The following is a 13098-nucleotide window of genomic DNA, read 5'->3' as shown; positions in this document are numbered from 1 at the left end:
ATTGACTCTGATGCGTATAAAAAAAAGAGAGGGAGAAGTCAAAGCATAATCAGTTGGTCATCATACATTCATGCATATTTAAGTTTCAATGTAAGCACTAAGGTTTTGACACCTTTTGCTAAACATAATAAGTAGACAAGTAAACAAATTTTCTGTCATGCATTCATGCGTTCATTCATACAGTCATATGTGTCAACATATCATGTTCAAATCATAGAAATCATAAAATTATAAGTAACATGAGCATAATCAAGCATCAAAGTTATTCAATTGAAATATAAAAAGTCAATATTCAAGTTTGCTTCTTTGATGTTTCTCGGATTGATGGTCCTCTTCATTCATATGAATGACCTACATATCCCCAAGCCTAGCTTTGTCTAGCCCTCAAGTCTAGTTTTATCTGGCCACCCCAAGCCTAGCTTTGTCTGGCCCTGAAGCCTAGTTTATCTGGCTCCCAAGCCTAATTTCGCACTAGCCCAAGCCTAGTTTCATCTGGCCACCTCAAGCCCAGTTTAGTCTGGCCCAAGCCCAGTTTCACCTAGCCACCTGAAACCCAATTTAGTTTGGTCCAAGCCCAATTTATCTGGCCACCCCTAAGCCTAACTTTATCTAGCCCTCAAGCCCAATTTTATCTAGCCACCTCAAGCCTAGCTTTGTTTAGACCCCAAGCCCATTTTAGTTTGGCTCAAGCCTAGTTTATCTAGCCCTCTAAGCCTAGTTTATCTGGCTACCTCTAAGCCTATTTTTGCATTGGCCCATAAGCCTAACCTTGTTTACCCATAAGCATTTTGTTCGACCTTTGAGCACAACTTTATACTAGCCCCTTTGAGCCTAGTTCTTCGGGCCAATAAAACACTTTCGTTTGAATCATGTTTGAATCATGTTTTCATGCCCAATATTCAAACTGGGCAGCGTTCGAGTTTCCTATGATCTTTGACAAGTATGATCATTGTGTTTTAAGGTATATCCTCGTTTTTATCTATCAAGGGATTAGTTGATGTGTCAAAAGGAAATGTTGAGCATGTAATATCTTATGTTGACATTGAATAATGGGATTTTGTGCTATCCTTCACGTTTATCTATATGGTAAAGAATGAAGAAACAACATACCAAGAATTTGATGATTATAGGAACAATGGATTGAAATGTTGACATTTAGAAACAAAGAAAATAAAGGAAATTATAAGAAAGTAAGGAAAAGTAAGATTGGATCAAAGGAAATTGTGGAAAATGAATATGAATGCCATGCTTTTATGCATTCATGCAGTCATGCATTCTTGTTTGAGTACAAAAGTCAATTCATCATATAGTGATTTTGCATTGAAATCCTTTTTATGGAAGTAGTCATGCATATCGCTTTGTTTCGGACTAAGGCCAACTTCATTTATATGAGTGGTTATTGATTTCATTTGCTCACTTTGTTCGGATCGAGGCCAACTTCATTCATACGAGTGGTCGTCGAGTTCATTACTTGTTTTGTCCAGATTGAGGTCAGCTTCATTCATATGAGTGGTTATCGAATTCCTTGTTTGCTTTGTTTGGATTGAGGCCAGCTTCATTCATATGAGTGGTCATCGAATCCATTGTTTGCTTTGTTTCGATCAAGACCAACTTCATTCATATGAGTGGTTATTGAATTCCTTGTTTGCTTTATTTGGATTTAGGCCAACTTCATTTATATGAGTGGTTGTCGAATTCACTATTTGCCTTGTTCAGATCGGGACCAACTTCATTCATATGAGTGGTCATCGACTTTGTTGTATGCTTTGTTTGAATTGAGGCAACTTCATTCATATGAGTGGTCGTCAATTTCGTTGTATGATTTGTTTGAATCGAGACCAACTTCATTCACATGAGTGGTTATTGAGTCCTTTGGTTGATTTGATCCCATTTTTTTTTAAAAAGTTGAACGAAATTGATGTCTTTATCTTTACTTATATTTTACTATGATAATATGAGAACCAAAATTTCATATTATCTAGTAAAATCTAAGTAAAGAGGGGCAGTTTCGTCCGGGAAGATAAAAGATATTTTAAAAAAATTAACAAATAGTAAGTGGTAAATAGTAATGAAAAGGGGGTAAAAATAAGTAAATAAAGAGTAAAAAAAGGATATAAAAAATAAAAAATAAAAATTGAAAGAAAAATGAATTGGTTGATTTAAATAAATTAATTAAAATAGTGGAAGCTTTTCTTTTCATCATACCTATTTTTTTATTTTCTTACCACTTATAACTTTCTTTTGAAAAGTCCAATTCTTATTTCTAACCAAACCCTCACAACACGCTCACGCACACAACACTCATATGACCCACCTCTCTCACACACCTCATTTCACATCACGTTCACACACACACACACACATACACACACCAGTAACACACCTCACTAACACTGCACTCACCATGCACCACACACAACACCTCTCTCTCTCTCTCTCTCACACACACACACACACCTCATTGCACTCACACCTCACGTGCACCACACACAACACCTCACATAAGCCTCATACACCTTTTTTCCTCTCTTCACTGCATCATGCACGCACATCACCGCACATCACACTCACTCTCACACACCCATCACCAATCCTCCCACACACCAATTGTAAATGAAATTGAGGGCCTTCTCAACTCTTTCACACTTCACACCACTATTGCTTATGCCAAGCTTGGATTTTCGACAACGAGAACAAGAAGCACTGTGAGTCGTGAAGGTTTTGAGCCGAGTGGCCCATCTCCTATTCTCCCTTCTTCTCTATTTCAATTATTATTTGGATTCATCTATTGAAGTTGATTGGAATCCAAATTGATCGTATCTTGAGTGTTGATGTTTAATTATGGATCCAATTATACGATTCATGTTTGTTTCGTTGATGATTGTCATTTCGGATAGTCTTATTTGAATCTTATTTTATATTGAGATTTTGATTTTGATTAGAGTTGGATTGTTGGCAAGGAGGATAATTTGTTACTCTAATTTTGTTTGAATTTGCTTTGTTGAGTTTATGTGTGAATTGTGATAATGGAATAGATTGATTTGAAACCCAATGACAAGTGTTTTATTATTATGGTTGAAGACAAGGCATCCAAATTGAAACAAGAAATCACAGGTGCGAGTGTTTGGTTTTCCCGGAATATGGACTTCTTGGTGTTTAAAGCCTTGATTACTTAATTGGGAAATATGATTTGTAAAGTATTGATAGTTTTTTTATTTGCATTTAAAACCATAACTTGATTTTGTCTCCAGCCCATTTCGTTTGGTAGGATTACTGTGCTACTTTGAAGTAATGAAATATACTATGGTGTATTTTATATTCTTGCAAGTGTTAGTTTATTCATTTGATAAATTGAAATGGGATGCATGGACTTTTAATACACTTTTGATTATGATGATGATTAAAGATAACTATGTAACCCTGATTTCTCATTTATATGAGAATACGTAGAAGTAAGGTTAAACACCTTGTCAGACCCAAATATAAAATTTAAAAAATGTTTCTTCATTCATATTAGTATGTTTTGCTTGTTTTTTGGGGGAAAACAAATATATTAAAATTACATTAGTTTTGCACATTTAAGAAAGGGAACCGTCTTAGGACAGATGTGTGGGGTGCTAATACCTTCCCCACGCGTAACCAACTCCTGGAGCTGATATGGTTTCGAAGACCATTTTTTAGGTTTTCCATAGTTTCCCAAAACTATGGTGGCGACTCCCCTCTGTAAAATTTATATTAAAAAAAATGTTTTTAAGTTTGTCGTCCCGTCGCGATTTTTTCTGAGGTTGACAAATGATGTTGCAAGTGAAGCCTGTAATGCTTAAAGTCGGAGAGGGTCTAGTAGGGAAACTTCTTTATGAACTGTTTTGGTTTACTCTTTTGTAAACATGGTGTTATTATCAGTTTGAAATTATGTAAACTTGGAGTTAAATTTACAGTTTTGATACTATAAGCATTTAATAAAGTTTAAATTTTAACGCGTTATGGGAAAGAGCTTTGAATATTAATTGTGGATTTAATATTACTTTCATTTTATTTTTTAAAATTAGTAATATCAGACCAAGATGTTACATCCTTTGGCAAATCCCCCGAATATGGTGTTGATGATCCCTCTTAGGGGCGATCTTTTGTCTTGGCGGTCTAGCTGCCTATCATCCTACCATGGTGGCCTTTTTGTTCTTTGGTCATGCCGTCTATTGTCCTTTCTTTGTAGAGCATCTTCCAAGATATGTGATCTGGGAGCGTTGAGGGGTGCGTAGTTTGTGTATTAGACAGGCTTACACTCCTACGATCATGCATTACCTTTAGGGGCTCATGTCTTCTCGATTGGGACGATATCGATTTTGGCATGAGCTTTGTACTTCCTCATATCCTCTACCCGCATGAACTTTGTGGCTCGATGTGTCAACTCATTCATACTGGCGGGTGGGTTCATGCATACTTCATCAACGAAGGGCCCTACCTGCAAGCCATTAATCATATAATGCAATATGCTTTCAGAGTTTAGATTCTTTACTATAAGAACGACTGTTCTGAATCTGTTGATGTAGGCTTTTAGAGATTCTCCTTATTCTTGTCTTATGTTGAGCACGAAGAGCAAGGTAATGTGATGTCAGCGACTTGTATCGAAGTACGTGGCAAAAGATGAAGTTAGCGCATTAAAGTAGTCTATGGAGAAAGGTGGTAGGTTAGCAAACCTATCTAGGGTTTGTCCTCGCAGAGTGGAAGAAAATGCCTTGCATAAGACGACATCATTTGTTGAGTAGAGGCTGATCTGGGTGGTATATACGGATATATACTCGTCAAGGTCAGTGGTGCCACTATAACACACTATGGGTGCCTTCCATTGCTTAGGAAGGGGAATTTTAGTCATTTCGTCAACAAAAGGGGGTCAACGGTTGCTTCTGGTGGTTGAGGAGTTATTGGTTGCCCTTTTAGTCCTTGGGGTTAGATTGTATTCACTCTCTTCTTTTGTATCGTGAGCGACCAATCCCTTGGACAAGGTTCTTTGCCCTATATGCATAGTGTCCTCTACTCCTTTCCCTTTGACTTGATTGCAAGCCTCAAGCCTTCTTTTCAACCTTACATTCTCTTCCTTCAGAGCTTCCATCTCCTCAACATTGCGTTTCCTATATAGTTTAAAAAATCCTGTTGCATCTTCATTTGGGCTTCCAATATAGTGGCTAGGTTAGTAGAGGGTCTGACTCCTCTTGCTTCCACAACTTTTCTTCTGGTGGACACCATCTCTCAAGTCTTCAAACTTTCAAACTGTTATAGCTTCCTTTTATAGAATATATGTCGATCCCACGATGGGTACCAATTGTTCCTACGAGGTCGAAGTATACCTTGTAAAGTCTCCTAAACAATTGCAATGGTCCATGGACTCGACTTCAAAGGGAACTCGTCTTCTAGTCACGAACGAAAAAAGGGGTATGCTAAAGTCAGGTCAAGGTATTAGGGAATCAATGTTAGAGAAAACATAATCATATACTTTGTAAATGTGCCTTTTATACTAGGTTTCATGGCCTTACCTGGTTAGGCTTTGGGTTGATTAACCTAATCACTTGCTAATCAAAATGAATTAATTAAACTTAGATTTATCTTCTTTGATTGGTGATTATGTTGACTTCGCGTGTTGGTATAGTTCGAGCACATGTCATCCTACAGAACCGACATGTACTCAATTGGGTCGTGTACGTTAAGGGGTACTCTAACCATGTAGTCCCATTATGTACTCAAGGGACATCCTGTCTATGTACAACACACATTGCATTATATTTTTCCATTAGTCTATATCTATATATTTATAACTATATATAAAGAAGATACACCTCTCTAGTGTTATCTTTTTTCCAATTTTATCTTCTTAATTACTATTTAAATTTAAATAACTTTTCATATTAAAAAGATTAATTTTCAGTTTTATTATTTTACTAACAACTATTTTAAATTCAAATAATTATTTATTATAAAATAATTATTTATTCTTTTATTATTTCAGTAACTACTTTTTAAAATTTAAATAATTAATCATAATATTATTTATACAATATTACTTATAATATTTTTTATTTCAATAATTAAAATTTATTTTATTTATAGTATAACTTTACATACTTTTTGTTTCTCCAATTTTATTTTCTTAATTATAATTTTAAAATTTAAATAATTTATACATTTTCAAAAACTGCGTGAATTTATTTTTACTTTGACATTTTATTATGCAAATTATATACTAAAGTTTATTTAACTAAATATATAAAGTCAAAATTAATACATATATGTTATATTTAACCAACCAAAATAAGATAGATAATAATTAAAAATATCGACCTAAAGACTCAATAACCAATGTGTTTTGCTAATATATTTAAAAAATAGTCATTTAATTAAAAATAAATTATTTAACTACTAAATACTTTAAAATTAATTCTATTTTGGTAGGTATATTTGGAAAAGCTAAATATGAAGGTAAAAAACATATTTTTTACTTGATCCCCTGATATCTAGTTTCCTGATATCTTTCAGCTTAGGTTTTAGTCAAGCCACAAGTCGGTTAATTTTCGAGAATCATCTATCTTCTTGTCCGTTCGCATGGTTTTTCCCACCGCCATTTCCGAAGCAACAAAAGAATAAAGGTCGCTCCCTCCTTTTTCGTGAACGGTTCTTATTTTTTGAACAAGCATAGGATATGGGTCGTTTATCAGAGTCGAAGTTGGTTCAAGAGCTGGTTCTGTACGCCGCTAGCGCAGCACTGAGTTGTTTGGTCTTGTTTGTTGGCCTCCGACAACTCGACCCTAATCGTGAGGCTTCAAAGAAGGCCCTTCACCACAAAAAGGAGATAGCCAAACGCCTTGGTCGTCCTCTTGTTAACACAAACCCTTACGAGGTCCACAACCTTAACTATTGTTTTTTCTCTTCTGTACTCTTATCTTAATTTTTAAATATTTTACATATTTATCACAAACAAGAGTAGCATTACTGTCTGGATAAATTTCTTTGTATCTACGTAGCGGTTCATAACATAAATTTACCTTAATTTGTAAAAACTCTATTGTATTAGCTTCTCCGAACGAAAGCCGGTTTCTTTTAATGAATAAACTAATTGCAGAATTTTATTTTGTTTTTACTTTATGTTTTTTTATCTATTAAATGTGTGCATAGAAACTTGTCCAAGCAAGGACATCGAATTAGTTGCTTAATTGTTGTCTATAATGATGGGTGAAGACATATGTTTGTGAGAAAGCATGGGCTGGGTTGTGTCACAATTATGCAACACATTAAATGCTTATCATGTGCCTTCTGAATATATTGTTGAAGCTTGATGTATGATCCTTTACATGCTGCACTGGGTTTGGTGTGATATTTGAATCTGTTTTTCGGCTATTTGCATGTCCATCATTGGACTAAGAAGGTGTTTAAGGCATAGATATATTAGGGGTTGTGAAGAATCCAGTCAGCTGTATTGTACATATTTGAATTATTTGGTAATGGTTTTAGTCTCTGAGTATATGCAATTTTGCTGCATCTGTCAAAAGGGTTTCTTATATTTATTATAGAAGCCAATGTTATTTTTTCATTTGTTGCGCAGATTAGTAATGCGATCTTTATTTCACTTTCCTGATTCCTTTTCTGTACTATGTTGGTTTCTGGAACAATTTCAAATGGAATGCCTAGTTGTGCAGAGTTTTATTGAATGGCAGGGAATGGGTGGGAAAGGTCTGTTTACGTTAGTTTTCCATATGGATTTCTAGCTTCATGTATCTCTATTCTAAACTACTCTAAATCAGGTTTCTGGAACTGGGGTTAGACGATTGTTGACCAATTTGTGTCTGAAAGATGAAATAAGTTTGAAATCATAATCATATTGAAATAAATAAATTACTTGAAACTTGTTTCTGGCATACTCTGTATGGGGATATATTGCCTTATTTTATTTCAAAAGATTTATTTTCTAATTTTATCTTAAATGGAGGGAATATGTTATTTCTAAGTTTAAGCATTTTATCTTGTACAGGATGTCATAGCATGCGATGTTATCAATCCTGACCACATTAATGTGGAGTTTAACTCTATCGGAGGACTGAAAACGACAAAACAAGCTCTATATGAACTTGTAATTCTGCCTCTAAGAAGACCTGACTTGTTTTCTCATGGTAAACTTCTTGGGCCACAAAAGGGTGTCCTTCTGTATGGACCACCTGGCACGGGGAAGACCATGCTTGCCAAAGCTATTGCTAAGGAGTCTGGAGCAGTTTTCATCAATGTTAGGATATCAAACCTGATGAGCAAGTGGTTTGGAGATGCCCAGAAACTTGGTATGCACACATTATGTTTATTACCTTCTATTTAATTCACAATGATTTTCTTTTGCATCTAAATAAAATCTGGTCATGCTAGCTATTGAATTTTCTGGAAATGATTTCTTTTATAGTTTGCTTAATATGAGATTAAACATATTTGGGCCTATGCCTAATGTGATCACAATTGATCAGAATTTTTTTAAAGTTGTTTCTTTGCTTGAAAAATATGTGGTAGCTATGGGTTGATTTATTTTTTAAATGGTCCTTGATTTCTCTTCACATAATGACCGTTTGCAAGTGTTTTTTCAATTGTTGCATGGTAATGAGATGTGGGTCAATAGTAAGGAGAGTAAATTTGGAGTAAAAAAGTTGGAATATCTTGGGCATATCATTTCAGCTGGGGGCGTTTTAGATGATCAAAGGTTGCAACAATGAAGAGTTGGCCTGTTCCTAAGGATATCAGAGGCTGAACGGGATTCTTAGGGTTGACAGGTTACTATGCTATGTACACAATCACGGGGTGATTGCTAAACCGTGCCCACAGATATTGGAAAAGAACAATTTCAAATGGTCCAAGGAAGCAGAACATGCTTTTGAGCAATTGAAAGAGGAAATGGAGAATCTGCCCACATTGGCTATACTGAATTTTGAGCTGCCATTTGTGATAGATACTGATGCTTCTGAATATGAAATTGGGGCAGTTTTATGCTACAAGACCATTGGCTTTCATTAATCATGCTTGCTCGGACAAAAATAAGGTAAAACCCAGTGCATGAATGCGAGCTCATTACGATGGTGTTTACTGGCAAAACTGGTGCCAATATTTGTTAGGCCTACATTTTAATATTAGAACAGATTGGAGGAGTTGGAATTTTATTGGTGCAAAAGGGTATCAGTTGGAGAGCAGGTTAAATGGGTGACTATGTTGTTGGATTACTCCAACCATTGCCCATTACAAATCATGTGTGGGAACATATTTCCATGGACTTTATTGGGGGACTTCCCAAGGCTAAGGGAGCTGACACCATCATGGTCATTGTGGATAGCCTAAGTAAGTATGCTCATTTCATTCCTTTGTTCCATCCATACTTGGCTAAGGAGGTAGCTAATGTCTTTGTGAAGGAAATTGTTAGGTTGTGTGGTTTCCCTAATTCCATTGTTTTGGATAGGAATAGGATTTTCCATAATGCATTTTGGCAGGAGCTATTTCGTTGGCAGTCATCAAACTAAAATTTAGCGCTGCATTCCATCTCCAAACTAAACCAAATGGAGGTGACCGACCACACCATTGAAGCCTACTTAAGGTGCTTTGTTAATGGCCATCCTAATTAATGGGCAAAGTGGTTGGCATGGGTTGAGTTTTGGTTCAATTCCACACATTCAATGCTTCTATAAAGTTGATTCCTTTTAAGGCACTCTATGATTGTGATTCCCCTAATATTGTTCCTTACCATGGAAAAAACATTGTAGTAGATGATGTTGACCAATTATTACTCGTAAGGGATAATGTTTTAGAGAAAATAACACAAAATTTGCTTAAAGCCCAAATGCAGATGAAGAAAAGTAATAAGCTGTTCACAGCAGGAGGGAGGTATAATTTCAGGTTGGAGACATGGTTTACTTAAAGGCCCAACCCTATATATTAGGATTATTTGGCAAGATGTGTGAATGAAAATCTTTGTCCCAGGTTCTATGGGCCGTTCAAGGTCTTGGAAAAGATTGGTGTTGTTGCTTATATTTCTTGAAAAACTAGGAAGTTGTTAAATGGAAACGGGCAGGTACTTATGCAGTGGGTTGGGTTACCCAAGGAGGACATCACATTGGTGCTGCTCGATGGTGGAGGGATTATTGATGGGCCTCAACAAAGTGGACCTCCATTGAAACAATACTACCGGAGAAGAGCAGGGCCTCAACAAAGTGGACCTCCACTGAAACAATACTACCGGAGAAGAGCAGATAGGGGTAAAATGGAAAGTAAGGAGGAAACAGTGTTTACGCATTATTATAGCAAACTGCATACATGGCAAATAGAGGAGAGAGAGATGCTGAAATCAGCTCAGGGGAGGGATATATGGAAGTGGAGGGTGAGGAGGGAGGATAGGATTCATTTGGTATATTTTGGGTGTGGCTGTTGCCACAAGGCAGGTTCTTATTTTTCTGGCTTTGATCTTATTGTTGGCATTTTGTGCTTGTGCTGAGAGTTGTAACCAAGAGTGAATCCCTAAAAGAACTCCACAATATCTTTCCCCTGGACGAAAAAGAATTCCACAATATCTTTCCCCATACTTCCTTTCTCTCTCTCCTGCTTCTCTCACTCCTTAACTTATTCTGTTACACCCTTTGCACACCCTTGTTTCTCCTCTCCTACATTCTCCAAATCTTAGGCCTGCTTTAAAGTCATAGCCCACGTTTCCAGTCCTTACAAATTAAGGCAATTTGACATTGAGTATTGTCGTTTCAATTTCGTCCCCTTATTTCAGGCTGGTGGAGTATTGTAGTTATTCTCTTTGTTAGGTTAGAACATAGAATCCTCCCTTTTGTTTTAAGGGTTTTCCGTAATCATAATTGTTATTATACCTTTTATGTGCTATTTTTTACATGCATTCATATAGTTTTCAGTTCGGATTGTACCTTATGTGTTATGATCTCATCCTTTTCAATTGTATATCTTATCTGTTTAGTATCTGAGTTTGTCCACTTTGGTGGATGTTTTATTTCTTTTGCATATAATTAAAAGACTTGTTTAAGTTTTAAGTACTTTCTTAGTTTGTATATTTTCAACTCAGTCCTAAAAATATTTTTCAACCAAGTCTCTATAGAGCGCTTAAAATACTTTTTACTTTTAAATACCCTACCATTTGATTTTTGCCGTTAATGGGTTGGTGTGACCGTTATTTCCATCTTCCCGTCTCCAATCCACTTATTAACTCGCTTCTTCCCTCTTCGATCTCTTCCAACTCCCTGAAGGAGTGAGTTGATCATGAGTTGGAGATTGAGAGAGAAGAAGCGAATTTATCAGTGAGATAGATCTGGAATGCAGAGGCAGCAAAATCAAACGCAGGGTACTTAGCAGAGAAAACACTTAATAGAATGATTTTCTTAATAAAAACAACTAAAAATACCCGAAGTTTTGAGATACTTAAAATTTAATTAGGTCTAAAACAACAGAGTCAATATGAGCCACAATCTGAATTATTGAAGTCTTTTATTTGGATTACTGTTGGTGAACTGCTCTTTTTTTTTGCAGTGAGTGCCATATTTAGCCTAGCTCATAAGCTCCAGCCTGCCATCATATTCATTGATGAAGTTGACAGCTTTTTGGGCCAGCGTCGTCAAACAGATCACGAGGCTTTGTTAAACATGAAAACTGAATTCATGGCTCTGTGGGATGGTTTTACTACTGATCGTAAGTTTTAAACGTATTATATTCTCCTCTTCCAAGGCTGATGCAGATCCTGTGAATTGATGCTGCTCTATTTAGCATTATTTTTTGTACCTGTCAAAGATTTTTAATTATGATAACTTTTAATTTATTGTGTAGAGAATGCTCAAGTTATGGTCCTTGCTGCTACTAATCGTCCTTCAGAACTTGATGAAGCAATACTTCGACGACTTCCTCAAGCATTTGAAATTGGTATTCCGGACCAAAAGGAGAGGGCTGAGATATTGAATGTTATCTTGAAGGGTGAGAGGATTGAAGAAAACATAGACTTTGACCATATAGCTTTCTTATGTGAAGGTTACACCGGTTCGGATCTATTTGACCTGTGCAAGAAAGCTGCATATTTTCCAATTAGAGAACTTCTGGATGAAGAGAAGAAAGGGAGAAGTGTTTCTGTGAGTGATTCATCATTCTCTTTTACCACAACATTTTCATTTTTGTTGAGTAAAGTCTATTTTTAAAACTATTCTATGAACCTGATCATGGAGTTATATTTGCATGGATTGGCTAACGTGTCTGGTCAATGAAAGCAATTTCTGACCCGCGTAAAGATCAATTGGTGTCCAATATGACAGTTTTGTGCTTGTATGCATGAAGCCTTTTTATAGAGTTTCTAGTTTTGAAGAAATATATTGAAGTAGAAGCAACTAATTTCTCTTCATTACACTGGGCCAATTCTTAATCTTTTGAACAGCAATTAAGTATGGATGGAAGTGGCAGTAGAAGCAAGGAATTGTTATCTTTAAAATTAAACTGTACAGTTGTATTGATGATTGCTTCTGATAAGGTCTATTTTCATGGTTCAGGCTCCTAGACCATTGTCCCAGGTAGACTTGGAGAAGGCCCTGGCAACATCACGAAAGACTACTGTTGCTGCATTTGAATACAATGGATTAAGTGCAGATACTCTAAGATGGGCAAGGCAAAGGGAACCTGGTGGTGATTATCAGGTTCAAGCTGCCATTAATGAACTCTCTAAGTTTGTGGTATCTCACATGACTAGTCGCCAGCCAGATGCGACAGATCTTTAAGATGCTCTTAATCTCTTTTATACTCATTCTAGAACATACGTTCCTTAGCATCATATGTTGAGGCAATGAGCTATTGCATTTTGTGTCTTTTTGATGCAATAATCCTTTGTGAATCGCCATTTAATATTCATTTTTTTTTTCTGATTTCAAATTGGATGCAAGTATGTCTATATATAGATATATATAGAAAAGTCTATTAAAGTAGGACTATTTGTTTCATTATTCATGTATACCACAATTGAAGAATATATTTTTAAAATTATATTAAATTATGAATAATTTGACTATTGTTTACTTGTGATAAAATTATAATTTACAATTT

General features: G+C 35.8%; 1 protein-coding gene across 1 annotated transcript; it reads left to right on the top strand.

Moving 5' to 3' along the window:
• Window positions 1–6524: 6524 nt before the first annotated feature.
• Window positions 6525–12927, top strand: LOC114195417 (uncharacterized). The gene is made up of 5 exons (XM_028085883.2): window positions 6525–6889; window positions 8018–8318; window positions 11551–11709; window positions 11845–12140; window positions 12552–12927. The coding sequence occupies exons 1-5, from the start codon at window positions 6692–6694 to the stop codon at window positions 12774–12776; spliced, it is 1179 nt and encodes a 392-aa protein (XP_027941684.2). The 5' UTR covers window positions 6525–6691; the 3' UTR covers window positions 12777–12927.
• Window positions 12928–13098: the final 171 nt, after the last annotated feature.

The sequence above is a fragment of the Vigna unguiculata genome, chromosome 8, assembly GCF_037176805.1.
Source record: "Vigna unguiculata cultivar grain cowpea cultivar isolate G323 ecotype 2 chromosome 8, ASM3717680v1, whole genome shotgun sequence".
Taxonomy (NCBI): domain Eukaryota; kingdom Viridiplantae; phylum Streptophyta; class Magnoliopsida; order Fabales; family Fabaceae; genus Vigna; species Vigna unguiculata.
The sequence above is the reverse complement of the archived record's forward strand: the minus strand, read 5'-3'. Positions and strand labels throughout refer to the sequence as shown.